This window comes from Salarias fasciatus, chromosome 16 (genome assembly GCF_902148845.1).
Source record: "Salarias fasciatus chromosome 16, fSalaFa1.1, whole genome shotgun sequence".
In the NCBI taxonomy this organism is placed as follows: domain Eukaryota; kingdom Metazoa; phylum Chordata; class Actinopteri; order Blenniiformes; family Blenniidae; genus Salarias; species Salarias fasciatus.
Window position 1 is genome coordinate 30,051,950 of NC_043760.1, and position 18,488 is coordinate 30,070,437.

Here is an 18,488-nt window from a genome sequence, read left to right on the forward strand (position 1 = left end):
CATGTTGAGCTTTATGGACGCTTCTTGCATGATTGCAGAGGTGGTCTGGGTGGTGTTGTGTGTACAGTACTTTTCAGTTTTTTATAAGTAAAATAAGCCTAAAAAAAACCCCCCTCACTTTTACACGAATCATCGGCTGTTGTGTCCCAAGGTGAACACATGACTGAAGAGGCATGGGGTGTGATATGCGCCGCATGAGCCGCTCTCCACTGATAATGAAGCCATAATTCTGGAGTATCAGTCATGGTGCTGTAAGATAAGTACAGCTGGGAAACAGGAAGTCTTATTATTCAGTCATAATTAATGTAACTCACGTAAGATTAAAATAGAGGATCTGGTCAAATTTAAGACAAGGCATTAATTACATTCCAAGCAAGATCATTAATTTCCTGGTAGCGCATAAAATGATGTGTGACATTTGACAGGAAAACTTCAAAAAAAAACCCTGTGTGTAAATCCTGGTGAGTGAGCTTTGCTAATCGAATGTCCGAACGAAAAAAACAAACCCCTGACAGACACTGAGGACAAGAAAAGCTATTATAATGAAACTTTAATATATTCAGAACCACGAGGTGAATAATCAGATTATGAATAATCTAATAACTGATATAATTATAAGAGTTGGGAGGCACAAAACCACAATAATGGCCATATGTTAGGAGTGAACACACGTCTGATTCTGTGCAAATTGAAAAAGAGGTGAGAAGTTTAGAATGCAGCTTCTACTTTATCATAACATTTGTTCAAATTTCAGGTTGAAAACATTCATTCATTCATTCATTCATTCATTCATTCGTTCGCTCATTCAGCAGCTTTGATCCTTTCACATTTACTCTGAATCCTCCTCATAAACGTCAAGGCAGCTTTGAGAATTTGGCAATCTCAAAGTATTTTAGTTCAAATCTGGAAAGTAAAAGTTAAAGAATCTTTAGAGAAATGTATTTAAAAAGTACAGATATCTGAAAATTCCCCTCAGACACAGTCGTCAAGCTCTAACTCGGTGCTGCGTACCTCCTTTGGTTGAATTAGAACTCATAAAATAACTACACAGCTGCAAAAAATGATGGATAAAAGTGAAGTTTGATGAAGAAGTGAGAACAAAGGGACAGCTTGAAGAGAACTTTGGCTCCACAAACCGGCAGGAGTCACGCGAGAGCAGAGGTTGATTCCACCAGTCCATTGTATGGTAAACACAACGAGACGTGCTGCAGTAATGAGGGGCGGCAGAGCTGTATTGATCACATGCAGTGGATCACAGGACCTCTGTCAGTCCCTCGGAGCCCACTTTATACAGCCGGCGCACCCGACACAATCCCCTCTCATTTACTACTTTACATCTATCTTCCCTGCCTCTGCGGCATCAGAATTTGTCCTTTTCAAAGGCTCTCCCTCCTTTTCATACTTTATTTTCCCGTCCTTTGTTGTCTCATCGTTCTCTCTGCCTCCATGTATCAGCATCCTTATTTATGTAAATCCATTTGCTGTGAGAATGAAGCTTGTCTAATGTCCTGAACACTGCTGGATTTCATGCCATTTCTTCCTGGTAACGGCAGAATAATGAAAATGTAAATAGCGTTAAGCCGGGTAGCTTAAGACAACCTCTTAATGAAGGCAGAGAGAGAGAGAGAGAGAGAGAGAGAGAGAGAGAGAGAGAGAGAGAGAGAGAGAGAGAGAGGGGCATATGTAGCTACAAAGGAGTGGCAACGTCACAGGCTGCAGCATCACACACAGCAGTCCAGTGAAGCATGCGTTTGGGAACCAACAGGAAAAGGGGCATTATGGCTGTTTGAGATGTGCGGTAAGAGCTGCCTTTAAACAAAGCGCCGAAGATTATCCCTTTCCGCGTTTCAACTGGTGCAGCATTCATCCCCTCTCCTCCTGTTTGCTTCCCATCGGCTCTCCTCTGGTTGCGGGTCGGTCTCCGGGGAGCAATCCCCGCCCGCGATCCGAGGAGACGCTGATCAGGCCGGGGCTTTGCCTCGCTCGGATACAGCTGTCTATTAGAGAGATAAGTGTAAAAAAACATTTGGTGAGAATTGATGATATCAATATTCCCCCCGCCTCGCCAGCTCACGTTGCGTTTTACACATGCGCCTCTCTCCAGGAGAGTGAGGGGGAGGCCGTTACATAAGAAGCGATCCAGGAGGGCTTCCCTGGAGCTTTGGATCAAGAGCGAGAGGGAAGAGCAGAGGAGATGAACGCAGCGTACGAACAGAGGGAACGAGAGGAAATGGGGCATAGGTGCACAAAGGTGACCTCGCATGTGATGCCGATGAAACGCTGGAGATCAGAGGGGGAAGGGGGGCGCGGCGGGGGGGGACCAAGTAAACCAGAATAATTAGTGATTTCAAGCAGTGATTAAACATGAGGGAGCCAAGCTGAAGGGAACAATAGGAGGGGAGAAAAGAGTGCAAGTTGCAGAATAATTCCGAGCGAAAACAGAGAGTTTTCTTTTGTTTCACGAGCAGCATCAGCACGCGGCGCTCCGCGGCTCGCCGTCACCTCTCTGAACGCCCCGCGCCTCGTATAGATCCTGGATCTACATAGGCCACGAAGCAGCATGAGTGTCCTTGCTCTCCTGCCCAACCTTGGGATAACTCTGCATTAGCACATCAGGCTGTTAAGTCAATCCCAGAGCTACTCAGCCAAACAGACCATTGGCCTGATCTTTGATTGTAAAAGCCTGCCAGGCTGGCAAGTTAATCCCGGAGCGTGGTCGGCCAATCAAGTTGTCAGGCCAGACTCGCCGTCAATAACACATTTAGGTCAAACACAAAGGCGTTCAGAAAGCCTGGTTTTCCAAAGACATACCTCCATCAAACCAAAACCTGTTCCTATACCAAACAGTGCATGCGCAAACACAGCGGCGAAGAATTACGCATTGGAAAACTCGTGTTGTTGAAAAAAAAAAAAAAGAAGAAGCAGGAGATCGATATTTGGGTCTTCTCCGGGTAACTTGTTATAGCTGCCTTTTTTTATCGATCGCCATCTGAACTCAGTCACTTGACAACGTGAAGCGGTGGAAAGGTTACTGTGCAGTCACCAGAACCACCCACATCTGCAGCGGCACAGAAAAATGAACTCCGGGCGCAGCAACCAGACAGAAGCAGAGGAAACGGCAACGGCGACGGACGAGGGAGGCGATGTTTCAACAGGACGAGAGAGAGAGAGAAAGAAAGAGAGAGAGGCAGACGGGGAGACTGCACTATTTACGGTAGATTAGTTGTTATGGTGATAAGCAGCAAAGCAGCGAAACGATGTAGTTGTCAGGGCGATGGGGCTGCACTGGGTTTCTAATGATATGTAAAAATAACTGTTTTCAGAAATCGCTCTACCTTTACCAAAAACAGAAAAACTCACAACACACCAACATGTGCGCACAAAAACACACACTGGCATTCCAAGATAAGCAGCCACAAAGCTTTTTTCTTCTTTCCGGCTTGCTTGAGGAGATACCTCACGTTCTTCCTCAGAATTCCCGGCGTGGAGTTCAGGGTTTTTGTTCGTTCTTTTGCCTAATGAGGGCTGGAAGACCGACAGACGCAAACATCGGCCAGTGTTGATTTGCAGGTGTATCCACCATAAGTCTCGTCTTTAATAAAGGTCTAATACACGTCATGTGAAAGCGAAGCAGCGTGACAGAAGGAGATGACAGAGGACTTTGGGTAATTGTAGTTTAGACGGCCTGAAGGAGTTTCTGCAGCGCTGGTCTTTGTAGTTCCACAGCCTGCGGTGCCACCTCTGGGTTTTTTGTAACGGCATATGAAGTAACGACTGTCAAGCAGCAATCAAACGCGCCTCCATATGGGAAGCGCCGATGAACGGCGTCTCTCAGTCCCGCCCGCAGGTATCTGCGTGGTGTTGGGTCCAGCGGCGGGACGGAGCTCACTGTGTGACTTCATGTTCTCACTTGCTTCATGTGATGGTGACAATTCTCAGAGAATGAGTGTCAAACTCGTTCAGGTTCAATTACTGCCTGATTCCAATTGCGGCCGATTGTCAAACCGATGCCGGCAGCATTATGGCCTTTGCCGCTCAGTTCGGGGTCTCGGTGTAGCGTTTCCGCCCTGCGTCCGGTTAAGAACTGCTGTGACCTTTGGTGAAAACTGCACTCAGTGTAGACCAGGGGTGTCAGAGACGTTTCAGTTCAGGGCCTCATGCAGCCCAGATTCATCTTGAGTGTGCCAGACTGGTAAAATGTTGCCATAATACTCTTTAAATTTAAAATTAAATCATTTTCTTTGTTGTGGTGTAAAGTATACGTGATGAAAAATGTCTGTATGTTCACAAAAACAATCAATTCCTCAGAGAAACCACGACAATCTCAGCTGATTGAAAATTTTAATGAAACCTTCTGGTGCAAAATACAGTGAAATGTCCCAAAAGCATTCCTAGCTGTTGCATGATGCATGTTTTCCAAAGTCCTTCTCAAAGCATGGCTCTGAGGCTACTTTGGTAGCAACCAGGCAGCTAGCTGTTACCGAGGCATCAGCAGTACTCAGCTCAGCGCTCACTGTTGTGTTGTGTTCGCTACTCTTCAGAAATTCAAGAAAAAGTGCTATTTCAACAATTTTCTAATGATTAACCAAGAATTAACAGCATGAGTGAAATGACATCCCGAACCCACTGACAGAAACTCCTCCCAGGGTTTGAATATTTTGGTAAACACGCCCAGTGGCCGTGCATAATCATGAGCATATTCAAACATTCTAAACTGATCGTGTGTGTTATTCTGAGATACAAACCGTTCGTGGATCAGCTTCCGTGTGTGTGTGTGTGTGTGTGTGTGTGTGTGTGTGTGTGTGTGTGTGTGTGTGTATGTGTGTGTGTGTGTGCACTCAACATCAAATTTGTGCCCAATTGGAGCAGCCGAGGCCTTTTGTTTCTGGGAAAACAACCTCTTCCTCCCCGGCTGCACACGCTGCCGCTCTATCCTCGCCATTTAATGCAGGCTAAATTGCCTTGATGTTGATGGAAGCGTCTAGTGGCACTTCTCATTTACCAACATTTAATTACCTGGCAGATTATTTCTGTAGTAGATATAAACCCACTCATTTAAAACATGCACACACAGTGTTACAGCAGTGCATATGCTGAATATTACACTAACGTGAATGATACCCCGGCATTATTGCTTCATTATCAGCGGAGAGCAGCGCGCACATATTACACCCCAAGACTCTATATGGTCACGTGTTCACTTTGGAGTATACAGCCTGCAGTCTGCATACACCAACAATACACACACACACACACACACACAAGCAGAATTTTCCTGAGCATACATTCACTGGAGGGAATAATTCCCTGGCTGTGATGGTCTTTAAATGGAAACCGTTAAAGGGGATTTAAAGCCCAGACCTGTGGTAGAAGGACTGCTCACTGTCATGCAGTTTTCTCATGTGTAACACTATACCTGGCCCATTACACAAGGCTGCCCTCTTTGTGTTGGTTATTGAAAACATTCTCGAGCAGAGCTCTGAAGGATACTTCAACAGCCGCGGATCTAAACACTCAGCAGAATAGGAAGGCACTCAAAATGCAGAAAATCTAACTTTAATTTCGATTCAGTTGGAAACCAAAAACTTATTTTTCATTTACATTTAGTACAAAAACAGCAAGTGTGCAGTCAAATGCGATACCTCCTCTAAAGAAAAGCATAACCTTGTGGCTGCGCCACCTCTATATGCTGTCCGATACAGGCAGCGGAGCTTTACTGAACAAAAACCGCCTTCCTATCTGCACAATGCACCATCCAGTCTGGCTTTCCACAAGAAAGCCATTTAATCTCCAGTAGTCTGCATGTGATCAATCTCCCGGCACTGTGTTACTGCAGCGCGGGCCATTCCTCATCATTTAGAGAGAGGGGTATTGACCGGGCCAGGACAGCATCCGTAGTGTATCTGAGTGTGTGTGCATGGGCATGTGCATGCATGCACGTGTGCCAAACCAAAACGAAAGCATTAAACACGGATTTGCAGCGTGCCGTTTTCCTGTTACATGTACTTGTGCGTGTTTCCACGTATCAGAGGGATGAAAACGGCGTCTTCGCACATCCTCCGATGCGTCCGCCTGTTTCCACGCCGACGTGAGTCAGTACAGGTGGCCGCACTCTCCACTTATCCTCAGCGCATCCTTGCTTTGACACGTAGCGGCTCACGCCAAGAAAGTGCACCAAGTACAAGCACAGCATTGTTAATGAGCATCAAATGCAATTGGTTTAGCACAGCGATGCAGGGGGGGGGGGGGGGGGGGCTGACACTGTGCTTGAATAGATAATATATAGACACTAATGTATATAGAGAGACAGCAGATATGTCAATAACAAACTATTAAGCGCCTTTGCTGAGCTAGAAATGAAGGGAATGAATGTTCGATGCAGCCTCTGGTGAGGAGACGGGCGTGACGAGCCCCGACAAGGCCTGCTCCTTATTTGTGTTTGTCATTTAGCTCATCAGCTCGACAGAGGAAACGTATAGACAGACACATTTCACTTTTCAAGTGTCACGGAAACTGCAGCCGCATGATTTGTGAAATGAAAGGCAGCCACCTTGACAAATAAATGAAGTGAGTGGCCGACTGGCTGAGTTTCTGCATTCCCGTCCTCTCACTTATCGAGTGGTTATTCAGGCATCGGCTGCATAGACTCCATTCCCCACGCTGCCTTGGGGCCATGTCAGATTTACAGTTCTCCATGACGGGCTCTTATCAAGGATTTGGAGCAGGACTTTGCAGAGTCATCTAGAATATTGGCTCTATCGGGTTTTTTTTTTTTTTTCCTTCTTCTTTTTTTTCTTATCCACCCTCTCATTGAAACAGCAAGAGGCCAAGGTTGGGGTATGACAAGTCATATAAATACAGAGCGCGCACGCACGCACACACACACACACACACGCGCAAACACACACATTCCTGACATCCCCTGCTGGGATCATTGGGTAGCAAAGCCCTGTCATAGCGGAGTGTGCAGACGGCGAGCTGACTGCAGTGTTTTTGCTGTCGGAGCGAGCAGCACTCTGCGGATTTGAGTCTTATTTGTTTTCACAGTCAGTTTGGAACCGCCAGGTAAACAACAATACGCGCCGCACAAAACCGCTAATCACTTTCTTCGATGTGTGTGATTAAAGGCTCATTTTCACACACTGTTGCAGAGTTTGCTATTGATTACTGCTGCATAACAACAAAACAGGCTGTGTTTAAGTTGTTTTTTTTTTTTTTTTAGTCCTTTGTTCGGCAGGTGACCATTTTTCTTAGCGTCTGAGAATACATGCTAACATGCTAATGCTAAACATTCACTCATTGTGTGCAATGACTCATATTTAGGTGACTTTTTTAACATATCTTAGTAAAGAAAAGAACAGTAGAATTAAGTAGATGTGAATGTCTCCGCAGTGGTCAGTGGTTAGCCCTGCCACCTCACAGGGAGGACATCTTGAGAGTCTGTGTGTGTGTGTGTGTGTGTGTGTGTGTGTGTGGGTTCCCCAAATGTCCTTCCTTAAGCAAGTGACCTTTCTTGCTTCCCTAACATCTAATGTCCTTTATTTCAGACATTACTGGTAATAACTTATCTAATTATCTTACTATTAATGAATTTCATGCATGTACCTCTATCTGGTAGTAATGGTACATTTAGGCTCACAGACACACACACATACACAGACACACACTCTTTTTCTTCACACTTCACAACACACGTGTGTTATAACATTTTTTACTGTGACTTAAAATCACTTTTAATGTATTAAAGGGTGCTATGTAATGAAAGCAGAGAGTAGTTTTGCAAAATATTTAATCTTAATCATGATGAAACAACAACAGCAACACTCCTGCTTCTGTTATCTGTAGATCATTGACATTTTAAATTAGATTATCATCTTTTAGAATTGAGTTGCTTGTACAAGCAGAAGTGACTCCAATGAGTGAGTCTTCGTTGAATAAAACAAATAATTAAAGAAGCGAGCAGATTCAGGTGTGTTTTCCGTTTGTGGAGGCGCAGATAAACCATCAGCGCCTCATGAGAGGCCACAGCGCAGTGAACAAACATTTGATTAAGCCACATACTGCATTCAATGCAGGCGAGTGCCTCTGCTGGCTGAAGAACGAGACACAGTGAGGCTCCCATTCTTGCATCTGAGCTGAGTGCAAAGCGTTGTTTTCCACTGCAGCATGTTCACTCATCCCTGCAGGCTGTGCTTAAAAGCCATTATTCCAGCTAACAGACCAGTCAGCAGGCCTTGGATGTGTTTAGTGATGTGCATTGTCTGGCTCTCTTATGACATTTGGAGTGCATAAATGGACAAATTGTTCGTACGGTGCTTTATTTTTCACTTCGGCGTGGGACATCAGAGGTTGTGTTGGCGTGGAGTTGCAGCTGTGAGCGATTCATAATCAAGGCTATTGTCAGCTTATGTCATGCGGCAAGTCGGGCGTAAAAGACAACACACTGCGCCTTGTGCAATTTTTATGTTTATACTATTTTGACCACAGGACACAAATTGACGGGCATGTGGCGTCCAGCGCTCGGTGAAAATATCACAGGTGCCAAAAACAAGAGCAAATAAAGGAGGGAGAGGAAAAATCATGGAAACTTCATGCAGGAAGCTCACAAACTGGACGTGGACCAGCGGTTTTTTTTTCACCGTGAGGCGAGAGCACCGATCATTACACCTGTTTGACGCGGCCCGCATGAAAACAATGACATATGAGAGAAAATTGATGTTCATGTTTTGTGCTGGGAGTCAGCAGTACGTTCACAAACACAACTCTGGAAGCAAACATATACTTTAACAAGGCAATTTTTCTTGATACATCCTCAATTAAGACCTGCGGTAACGCTCATTTCATGATGATAACAATATTCGGTATGGCTGTGGGCACAAAGCCACATCGACTGGCTTAGTACAAACCCATCACGGCAGAATTAAAGGCTATTACTGGAATAGTAGCTCGGCGGAGTCAGGTAAGGCTCAGTTGCTATGACACATTACAGTCAAATGGGATTTCATGGTTGTCTGTGTATTCCGGGATAATGGATCGGGTGTCCTATTGTGACGCCTTGTTTTGACAACCATCTGAATCAATCAGCTAATGCTCATGTAATGAAATCGATCACGTAATAGTGGGAAATAACCCTTCTAATTGGAGTGTTTTCTTCTCATCTCACACGGCCGCTGATGGGCAGGAACGCCTCAGAAGGAATGCGGTACTGCAGTCGGATGACTTTTTTCAAGTAACGAGTAAAGTAAGGGATTACAGTTGCAAACACAGTAATTTAATTAAAAACAGGTGAAATCAGGCTGAAGAGCAGCAGGACTTTATTTGAATTGTATTGTGTGGATGCTGAGAGGATCCACACCGTTATTTATTTTATTTTAGTATTTTATCTTGTTCGAATGAAGGAATATACACAAAAAAATGGATTTGTATTCATTCTGCAGGAATATGTAGAAACAGAACTTTAATTACTTAATTACTTGTAGCTACCAGTCATCTGCATGTTGTGTCGTTTCTGCTTTTTCTGACTCATAATTCAAGCCTAAAAGGAGCGTAAATGAAAGTTGGACATTTTGGATCAAAGTAAGAGTGTTTGACTGGACTGTGAAGACCGTTCTCTGCTCTTCAAAGTTTTCTTTGGTTCACTGGTCAACTTCAAGCTTCTCACTGCGGTCACTTTTTAAATTGAGGTGCAGAGAGCTGAGGTGCGCTGCGGAGATTAGAGTCAACAGGTGCCTGAAAGGATTCAGAAAATGCCTCCATGGCAGCTTCTTAGCGTGAATTCCTGCAAACTTGCGACGAATGTTGAAAGGCAGTGTTTACAAAAGACGCAACATATCAAAATGGACTGTCTGGCACTCTGAGGGAGGACGTGTTGATTCATACAAAGACTGATGAAGACAAGTAACAGACGATATTAACCAGATGTCATTAACAGGCTGCTACAGTTCGTATCTGACTTTCAACAGTCACATCTGAAATCTTTACTCTGCTTTCAAAGAGCTGGAACCTTCTAAAGATAGCGCGTGATGAGGATGTCTCACAGCAAACACCGCTATAGGCTGATGAAGACATGAATGACAAAACACACGGGCGGCATATGATGTTTAAAACCTTTGTTTTCTTTGTTCGTCCACCCACGACTTGTGTCTTGATGTGAACGCCAACCCCAAGGGATACGCTCCTGTCGTGTTTCCAGTGTCAGAGCTGCGAACGGTTTCATCAGACTCGTGTTGTCTTTTCTCAAAGTTGATGTTTTTAGAAAGACTTGATGTCTCCACAAAAGCAGAGGCTGTGCGTCAGTAACCTCCGGATAATGCAGACTGCGCTTCAACCTTGATGCCTTATGGGGGAGAAAGAGCCACACTTCACACTGCATGCAGATGCCATGTGGTCAGATAGTGTTGTTTTTACCATCTGTCATACAAGCACAATATGTAAAATGATTCAAGAGCCGCTTGTTTTAAATAAAAATGTATTCTTCACGCCTTCTGTTTTCCCTGACAGCTGGTATAGGAAAGATCATTCAGAGGACTAAGTAAATCCAATTAGGGAAAGAAGTTCATCTCAAAGATGGCTGACAGTTTTATGGGGGAAAACTTTGATTTAATGCAAATGGCAGGAATTTATTCCTCTCCTGATTTAAGCTCTCCATCCATCTTCCACACTGATTTAGTTCACGGGGAGCGGGAGCTGGTCACAGCTGACTAAAGGTGGAGGCATGAGACACGCCGGACAGGTCGTCTGTCCTTCACCAGGCAAACACAGAGAGACACACAGTCACACACACACCACACACACACACACACACCAACAGGCAATTTAGAGCCATCGATTAAATTCAAATGCATGTTTCTGGGCTGTGAGAGGGATCCAGGGTAAAGATACAAACTCCTTATATAACTGAATGAAACCAGGGACATTCTGAGTAAGATGTGAAAGAAGTAACCACTACCTCAATATTCAGTTCATTGAAGCCCCCTTTTTATTTACATTTATTCAGACCTTTGTGGTTTCTTCTGAATGTTTTCAGAGTGTTTTGGTGCAGTGTGAAAGCCAGTGGGTTCAGTCCTTTTTTCTGACAGTTCAGACCCATAATCAGTGTCATACAGTGGAGATTACAGCCTCCTGCAAACACAGAATTGGGTTTGCAGGCAAACTCAGTTAAGGATGCCTTTTTTCCTGTCTGATTAACGTTGGGATCGGTGTGGGCTTGTTCTCCAGCAGGGATAAAACAGCAGACTTGTTCAGGTCGGACCAGGCTGGGTCAGATCACTACAGAGACAACTGGAGTCTGATAGATGGACCCTGACAGGTTGTTTCTGTCAGAGAGCTGCTCGCGGTCGCTGGGAGTGAATGTCTGGCGGTGTCAGCATTGCCTTGGTCAGTCCACTGCACAATCGCACCGAGGTGAGCAGAGCGCCTGGAGTAAAAACCCTCATTTGCAGCAGCAGCAGCAGCAGCTGTATGCCCACTCCAAAGATCTGGGTCACAATGATGTGTGTATGCACAGCTCATACATGGACCCAGAGACCCATGTGCACACACAACGGCAATCACAGACCGACAACGGCAGCACACACGCCGTCTGATATCCGATTCTGCAGAGCTCCACCGGTCATTAAAAGCACGGCCTGCACCAAGCGTGGCACCGGGAAGGAGGGAGGAGGCGATGCATGCAGCGTCCACACCTCTGGGAAACTCATTAATCCATGTAATACAGGCCCGAGTAGATTCCTCATTGAATAATTATAGGATTGTGGAGAGCTACAACACCGGGAATGCCATCCGGACACTGGAAGGAAAAATCAATGGAATAGTTGCTTCATCCAGTCTCTCTCGAGGGCTAATCAAGCCCTCATAGCTGATCCCTTACCCATAACTATTCAAGGTTGTGCAATCAAATCCCCAACTCGTTCTGCAATCCCACCAAAACAATGGAGAATTCCCTCCTGAAACAACACAGTGCGCAGACAAACAATTCATTAGGACCATGAGCCGAAAAAGTCTTTGTCTCTTTGTCCTGAAACAGGCTTACCCTCTCTCTCAGTGGTATGAAAATGCAATGATAATAATAATAATAATAATAATAATAATAATAATAATAATAATAATAATAATAAGTTCCTTTAACCGACATTGACCCTAGATTGTGTGGAAAAGCAGAGGCAGTCCTTTGAAGCAGATTTAATGGCAGTCAGGAGAATCCACCTGCTCCATCTCTTTCAGCTCCAGCACATGAAGACAAATGTCTCAAACCTTTGAACCGGAAAACAATCACACACCAGGGGCTTTATCAGCCAATTAATCTCTTTCACCACTACATTTCATCCTTAATCCAAAAGACTAACCTCGGCACTGTTCAGTCTGTCACCGGCGATGATGGAGGAGGGCGGATGGAAGATGCAGAATTTTTCATTCAAATTAAAAAATGTCAAGAAGCATCATTTGGGGGTTTTAGGTTTCTAATGAATAATATAAATATTCAGATGCTTGATGAGTTTGTGTGGAAGTTTTTTTTCTTTTCTTCCCCCACAGGTGCAAACACTGGCGTCTCCGTGCGTGCAAGAGTCTTCAGGCATGTTTCACAACGGTCCTGTGTGAAGTGTGTTGAATTGCATCCTGGGTGTGTTTCTGGGTCCAAAAATTGTGCAAATTTCAAATGAGGGCTTTGTGTACATTATTGTCTGGACTTGGAGTTGATTTGTTTATGGGGGAAAACAAAGAAATTTCAACAATCTTATCCTGAAGTCAGTAAATAAAAGTCAAGGGATGCCAGTAGAGAAAATGTCTTTCACCACAGCAACAACAGAAACTCTGCTAAAAACAGAGCTGATTAGCAGCTCTTAAACATTCTACATTTATTTCCTCAGTAGGTCCTGTTAGCAGACCAGCTTCCACATGTGCATGTGTGCAAGATAAATCTTGCTTTTCTTTTGAAACAAGCAAACCCATCATGGACCAGGAACGCCGTTTTCCTGTATGCAAGGGCAAGTCTTCACTTATGTGTTGGCGTTCTTGTGCATGTGTGACACAGCGAGGAAAAGCAACGAGCAGAAACGCTTCAAACTGCAGGTTTTAAGTGAGTCTGTTTCAATTTCCTCTTCTCCAGTCCGACCGACTGATTCAGGCAGAAACAGGAGCCTTTTAAAGCGACATTAGAAGACCGAACTGCACCGTGACAGTCCACCACCTCTGACCCCACACTGGGGAAGTAATATTGACTTTTCTCCTATCGATACTGGACTGAAGGACCCGGAGGACCCAGCTGATTGATCCAATGTGTTTCCATGACTCTGATCTATGTATATATCCTGCAACAAAGGTGCCGAACCTTTGGTGTGAACACAAAAGGTGCATGCAGCCCAACAAATGCACTGGAACAAACACATACATTTGGATGGATGTCAGTTCAACTGTCATCACACACACACACACACACACACACACACACACACACACAGGTGTGCTGAAAAAGAGAACTATCGAGTTACAAACTGACAAAAAGATATGATCATCGATCACACTGATGTTTTCGAAGCACAGATCTGATCCAAATAATGTGAATTGATTTATAAGATGTATGGCTTCATATATAAAATAGTATAAAATCACCACTGCTTGATGCAAACAACAATTACCGGCAGATTAAACGGAGGTGTTTTCCCTTGACCCCTGCTTACTTTGATTTACTCTGGCTCGTTCTCCACATGGCATGATTTATCTGGCAGATTATCGTATGGACCGAAACGCAGCCACTGATTCCAGAGAGGGCTCCAAAAGTTAACTGCAGAGATAATTGCTTTTAGTAGAAATATCATGCAATCTCGATCTGACAACCAGCTAACTTTGTGTCTGTTTGACACTCACTCTGTCTCTTTAATTTTCCAACTCACTTACATTTAGGTGAAAGTCTCCAACTCTTACATTTCAATGTCTTTCTTATTCCTTTTCTTTGTATTTTTCATTGTATCCGGGATTTTGCAGCAAAAGATGAAAAATACATAAGTCATCTCTAACTTAATAAATAACTGTTTTACCACTGGACTGGAAGCCTGTAATTTCCTTTAGTCTTGATAATAATCTGCTGCTTTGGCCTCAGTCGTACAATCGTGCCGCCTGGTTCTCAGGATTCAGAGACTTTATTCCAAACAAACAAGAACCAGTTGATGTTCCTCTCTGTAAGCATCTTTCACGCACGGCTTTAAAAAATGAAATCAAAACAAAACAGAGCAAGTAATGTGTATATTAACAACAGCAGGTGTCCATTGTTAAGAGGGAAATGGCGGCCGATCAGCCGTGTGATGAGGACAATATTGTAAAGAAGGAAAGCATCATTTATTCATCCCTGCGGCAAAATTATTTCTCTGCGTTTAACAGCTCCTGTTAACATTTAACCTTAACGACACACAGCGGGAGCGGAGCCGCCGTGCAGCCAGGGGGAAACTGCTGGGCGTCCAGGCTCTTGCTCATTGACCCTCATGCCAGCAGTGGGATTCGAACCCACCAGCCTCGAAGCGTCCGCTCTCCGGATCTTGTTTCCTGGATATTTCCTCATTATTCCAATCAGTGTGTGGGTTAGTGTGTCTGTTCTCGGTGCCACAGATCGTTGTTGTGAGCGTTAGCAGCACAGCGGTGGAAACTTGGCCTTTTGCCTTTTTCTTCAGTCTGTGTGTGTTTGGAGTGTTTTCCTCTAAGTATTAAACCTTTTTGCTGAAGGTCAGTCCTTAAATGTTCAGACATGTCCACTGCAGAACATGCAAGCAGAGCCCAGCATGTCAGAGATGAACACACACACACACACACACACACACATACACACACACACACACACACACACACACACACACACACACACACACACACGTTACCTTTCCCCATCAGATTCCCAGATGTAGCTACACTCACCGGCTGCAGGTTTATTGTTTCATTTGAGTGGCAGTCCGTCTTCCTGGAGTTATAATTACCTCCTTAACTCCGCAGCGTTCATGTCATGAAAAGTTTCTACTTTCAGTCTTTCTGATCGCCACTTTCTTTTTCTTTTTTTGACCTTTGCATTTGTTCGCCACTGATGTTCAATTTGCTGGCATTTAGAGTCGAAACGAGTTTCGCCATTAACCCCCGGTGACCCAGCCACTGAGCAATACGGATCATCTGGGAGGTGTCAGATGGAGGAATGTCTGGCTAATTTCGAGACCTACAATTATATATATATATATATATATATATATATATATATATATATATATATATATATATATATATATATATATATCTTCTCTCTTCATCTGAGACACAAGCAGAAAAAAACATGCACTTATAGCTAAATTGCTCGGCTGTACTCCCACTGTGGCGAGGGCAGCATCCTTCGCAATTACCTACCCATCATCTTTCCGAAGATTGTTTTTTTTTTTTTTGTTTTTTTTTTTCAAGCTTGAACCCTGACCCAAACAGCTCTGTTTTCTAGTCCTGCCTGGAGTCTGCAGAATTAAGGGGTGGAATTCTTTACAGTGGCAGTCAATAATAAATAACAACTAAACACAAGAAAAGAACTGCAGCGTAAGATCTGCCCATGCATCCATCTTGAGCACTCGGGGAAACACGGGGCGAGGCTGATGCGAGCCGACAGGCCGAAAGACTGTGCTTTCAGTCAACATAAGATCACGCAGGTAAAATCATTTAAACGGGCGGAATAGGAAGTGAGGGAATTGCATCAGTGAAAAACAGCAGTCTCAACAGAATCGGTTACTTCTGGTTAGAAGCAGCCGTAAATACAAGTGGAGGCACTGAGCCGGCTCGCACAGACAAACATAAACAGTCCGCATGCACAAAATGACGGGAGCGAGGAAGAGGAGGAAATACCTGAGCCTCTCTTGGAGACCACCTTCACACTCTTGGATAGGGTGATGTACAGCAGGACGAGCAGAGGGCTGGGAGGTCTCATCTTCCCCCCGTCCTCTCAGCCTGCGGAGGGAGCAGTGGAGCAGCGGGAGGAGAAGAGGGATGGCAGGAGGGGGGGAAAGAGAAGAGGAGCCATCAGTCAACGCCTGGACACCAGATCAAGTACCTGCTTGTTGCTACTCGACAGGACGGAGTGTCAGTGTGAAGGGATGTTCTGCAAACACGACAGCAACACACGCACGCACACACACACACACACACACTCGCACACACTCTCTCTACGCTCAACACACCATTTTTGCACATTCCCCTGAGAGGAGGAGGAGGTGGGGGTGGGCGGGGCCTTTCCTTTAATGATTTCCTTTCATGATTGCAATTGAGACAAGTTATCATCACAGGGATATATTTCATGAAAACCATTCCCTAAGATGCTGACGAATCAATAAAGAAATAATTACATGTGTAAGAAACACCACTTTTAATCGCCATTTTCATTAAAAAAGGAGGAGACCTTGAGGGAGTTTCAAATTATCACCTTGTGATTCATGAAGATGTGGCGAGTATCCCACCCGTACCCCTTATCGACTCATATTAATTGATGGAGGTGACTCATTCTCAACTTCTCATCTTCTCTGGGTAAATGACATAATCTAACATGTAGTAATTACCATCTAATAGCCGACTCCTGAGAAAGTGCCGGCGCTACTGTGTAAATTTGATGTTAAATGAAAAACGAATACACTCATCAAATGAAGTGTTTATTAGCTTAGAGCGCTAGCCGGTGGCGATACCCTTCAAAGTCAGCCATCATCTAATTGTAGTGAAAGATTAATAGGTACAACCCGGGACAGGAGAAACATTAGATCGAAGGTGAACATGCAGAGGCTTAAAATGTAAGACGAGAGAAGCTGCGCACAAATAATGTTTCTAGAAATGAGATCAGACCAACAATAGGAGATATAAAATGACTGCAAGCTGTTTTATTTAGCTGCATGATGAGAAAAAGGGGAAAACTGCTGCTGAAAATTGACTTTGAAGCGAACTCAGACTCCGAAGATCACTTCCACTGCTTATGCAATAACCCTTTTTGTAGCTTCTCCTCATTTATTATGTTTGCACACATTGTTGCATGAATTAAAGGAAGGAGACGTTACTCCGTGAACTTCAGGAGTGTTTTGGGAGCTGTAGGCAAAACACCAAGCAACCTTTATCTTTTCACTTTTCAGCCGTGTTTAGTTAAGTTAGCTAACTGGCAGCAGCTTCACTTTCACCACAGAAATATGGAGAGGGTGTATTTTTTCATGTTTAACTCCAGGCAAGTCAGTAACTGACCTTATTATACATGATTCTTATGCAACTCGCCAACAGTTGTAGTTTCTAGAAACGATAGAGGCACTTGCAAAAAGTTTACATTAAAAGTGTATTTATTTGCATATGTATTTATTGATTTATTGTGTGTGCGTGTGTGTGTGTGTGAGTGTGTGTGTGTGTGTGTGTGTGTGTGTGTGTGTGTGTGTGTTTGTCTTGTCACTGTTAGTTAGATGTAAAACCACTTCTTTCATTTAAAAAGCAAATCAAAAAGAGGGCAGAGGAAACGCAGTGAAGGAACCTGAGAGGAAGCGACGGGGCCGTGGCCTTTGCCGGAGCCAGGAGGGATCCTGGAGTCTGCAGCCAGTCACGTGTCCTCCAGATTAGCATAGCTAATGAAAGGAGCCTCTCTCAGGAGTTGCGAGCGCCGTGTAAACACACACTGCTTTAAAAGGAAGCCTTTCTCTCCTGCTCCATCGCATTCTACCAGGAAACAACTTTCGGTTTATAAACAGAGCTCTGCCAATAACATTCTGGCAAATGCCACGGCTGAAGGATTTGCTCCTCTTTGTACAGCTAAAAAGCCTTAAAAAGAAAACTTTGTGAGCTTTAATGCGAGGAGTTCGAAGCTGCAGCTGTAACTTCACGGCCAGGTTTATAACTGTACACACAAGTAACACACACAGGAATGCGTCGGTGGCGAAGGCCAGGAACCTCCTGAGGTCAGAGCGAATGTTTGGATCCTCACAGCATGAGCTGCTGAATGCAGGCGATCACATCCTACAGATACTGCAGTAACCCCCATCGCCCGGAAAACACCGAGACGTGCGTATCAAGGACACGCAGCTCCGAAATACACAATGAGAGCAGTGGAAAACGTAAACGTGAGGAAACACGAGAGATTTGTTGAACACATGTCGGCAGCGAGGAATGGAGACGGAACAGAGTCGGAGAAATCACCACCGCTGAAAAACACAGGACTGGTTCTTTACAGGCACGACTGACTATACATCCATCCATCCATGCATCATCCATCCATTATCCCTCTATCCATCCATCCATCCATCCATCCATCTATCCCTCTATCCATCCATGAATTCCTATATCCATCCTCCATCCCTCCATACATCCATCCATCCATCCATCCTCCATCCATTCATCATTCATCCAGTCATCCCTTCATCCATCCACGAATTCCTCGATCCATCCTCCATCTATCCACCCATCATCCCTCCATCATCCATCCACGCACCTATCCCTCCCTCCCTCCCTCCATCCTTTCATCC

At 44.5% G+C, this 18,488-nt stretch overlaps 1 protein-coding gene across 1 annotated transcript in view; it reads right to left on the bottom strand.

Moving 5' to 3' along the window:
• Positions 1–18,488, bottom strand: part of il1rapl1a (interleukin 1 receptor accessory protein-like 1a) — a 163,884-nt gene that overhangs the window by 122,955 nt on the left and 22,441 nt on the right. The window contains exon 2 of the mRNA XM_030112608.1: positions 15,856–15,957. Within this exon, the coding sequence (XP_029968468.1) occupies positions 15,856–15,937 (82 nt within the window). The 5' untranslated portion in view covers positions 15,938–15,957. The remainder of the gene's footprint in view (positions 1–15,855; positions 15,958–18,488) is intronic.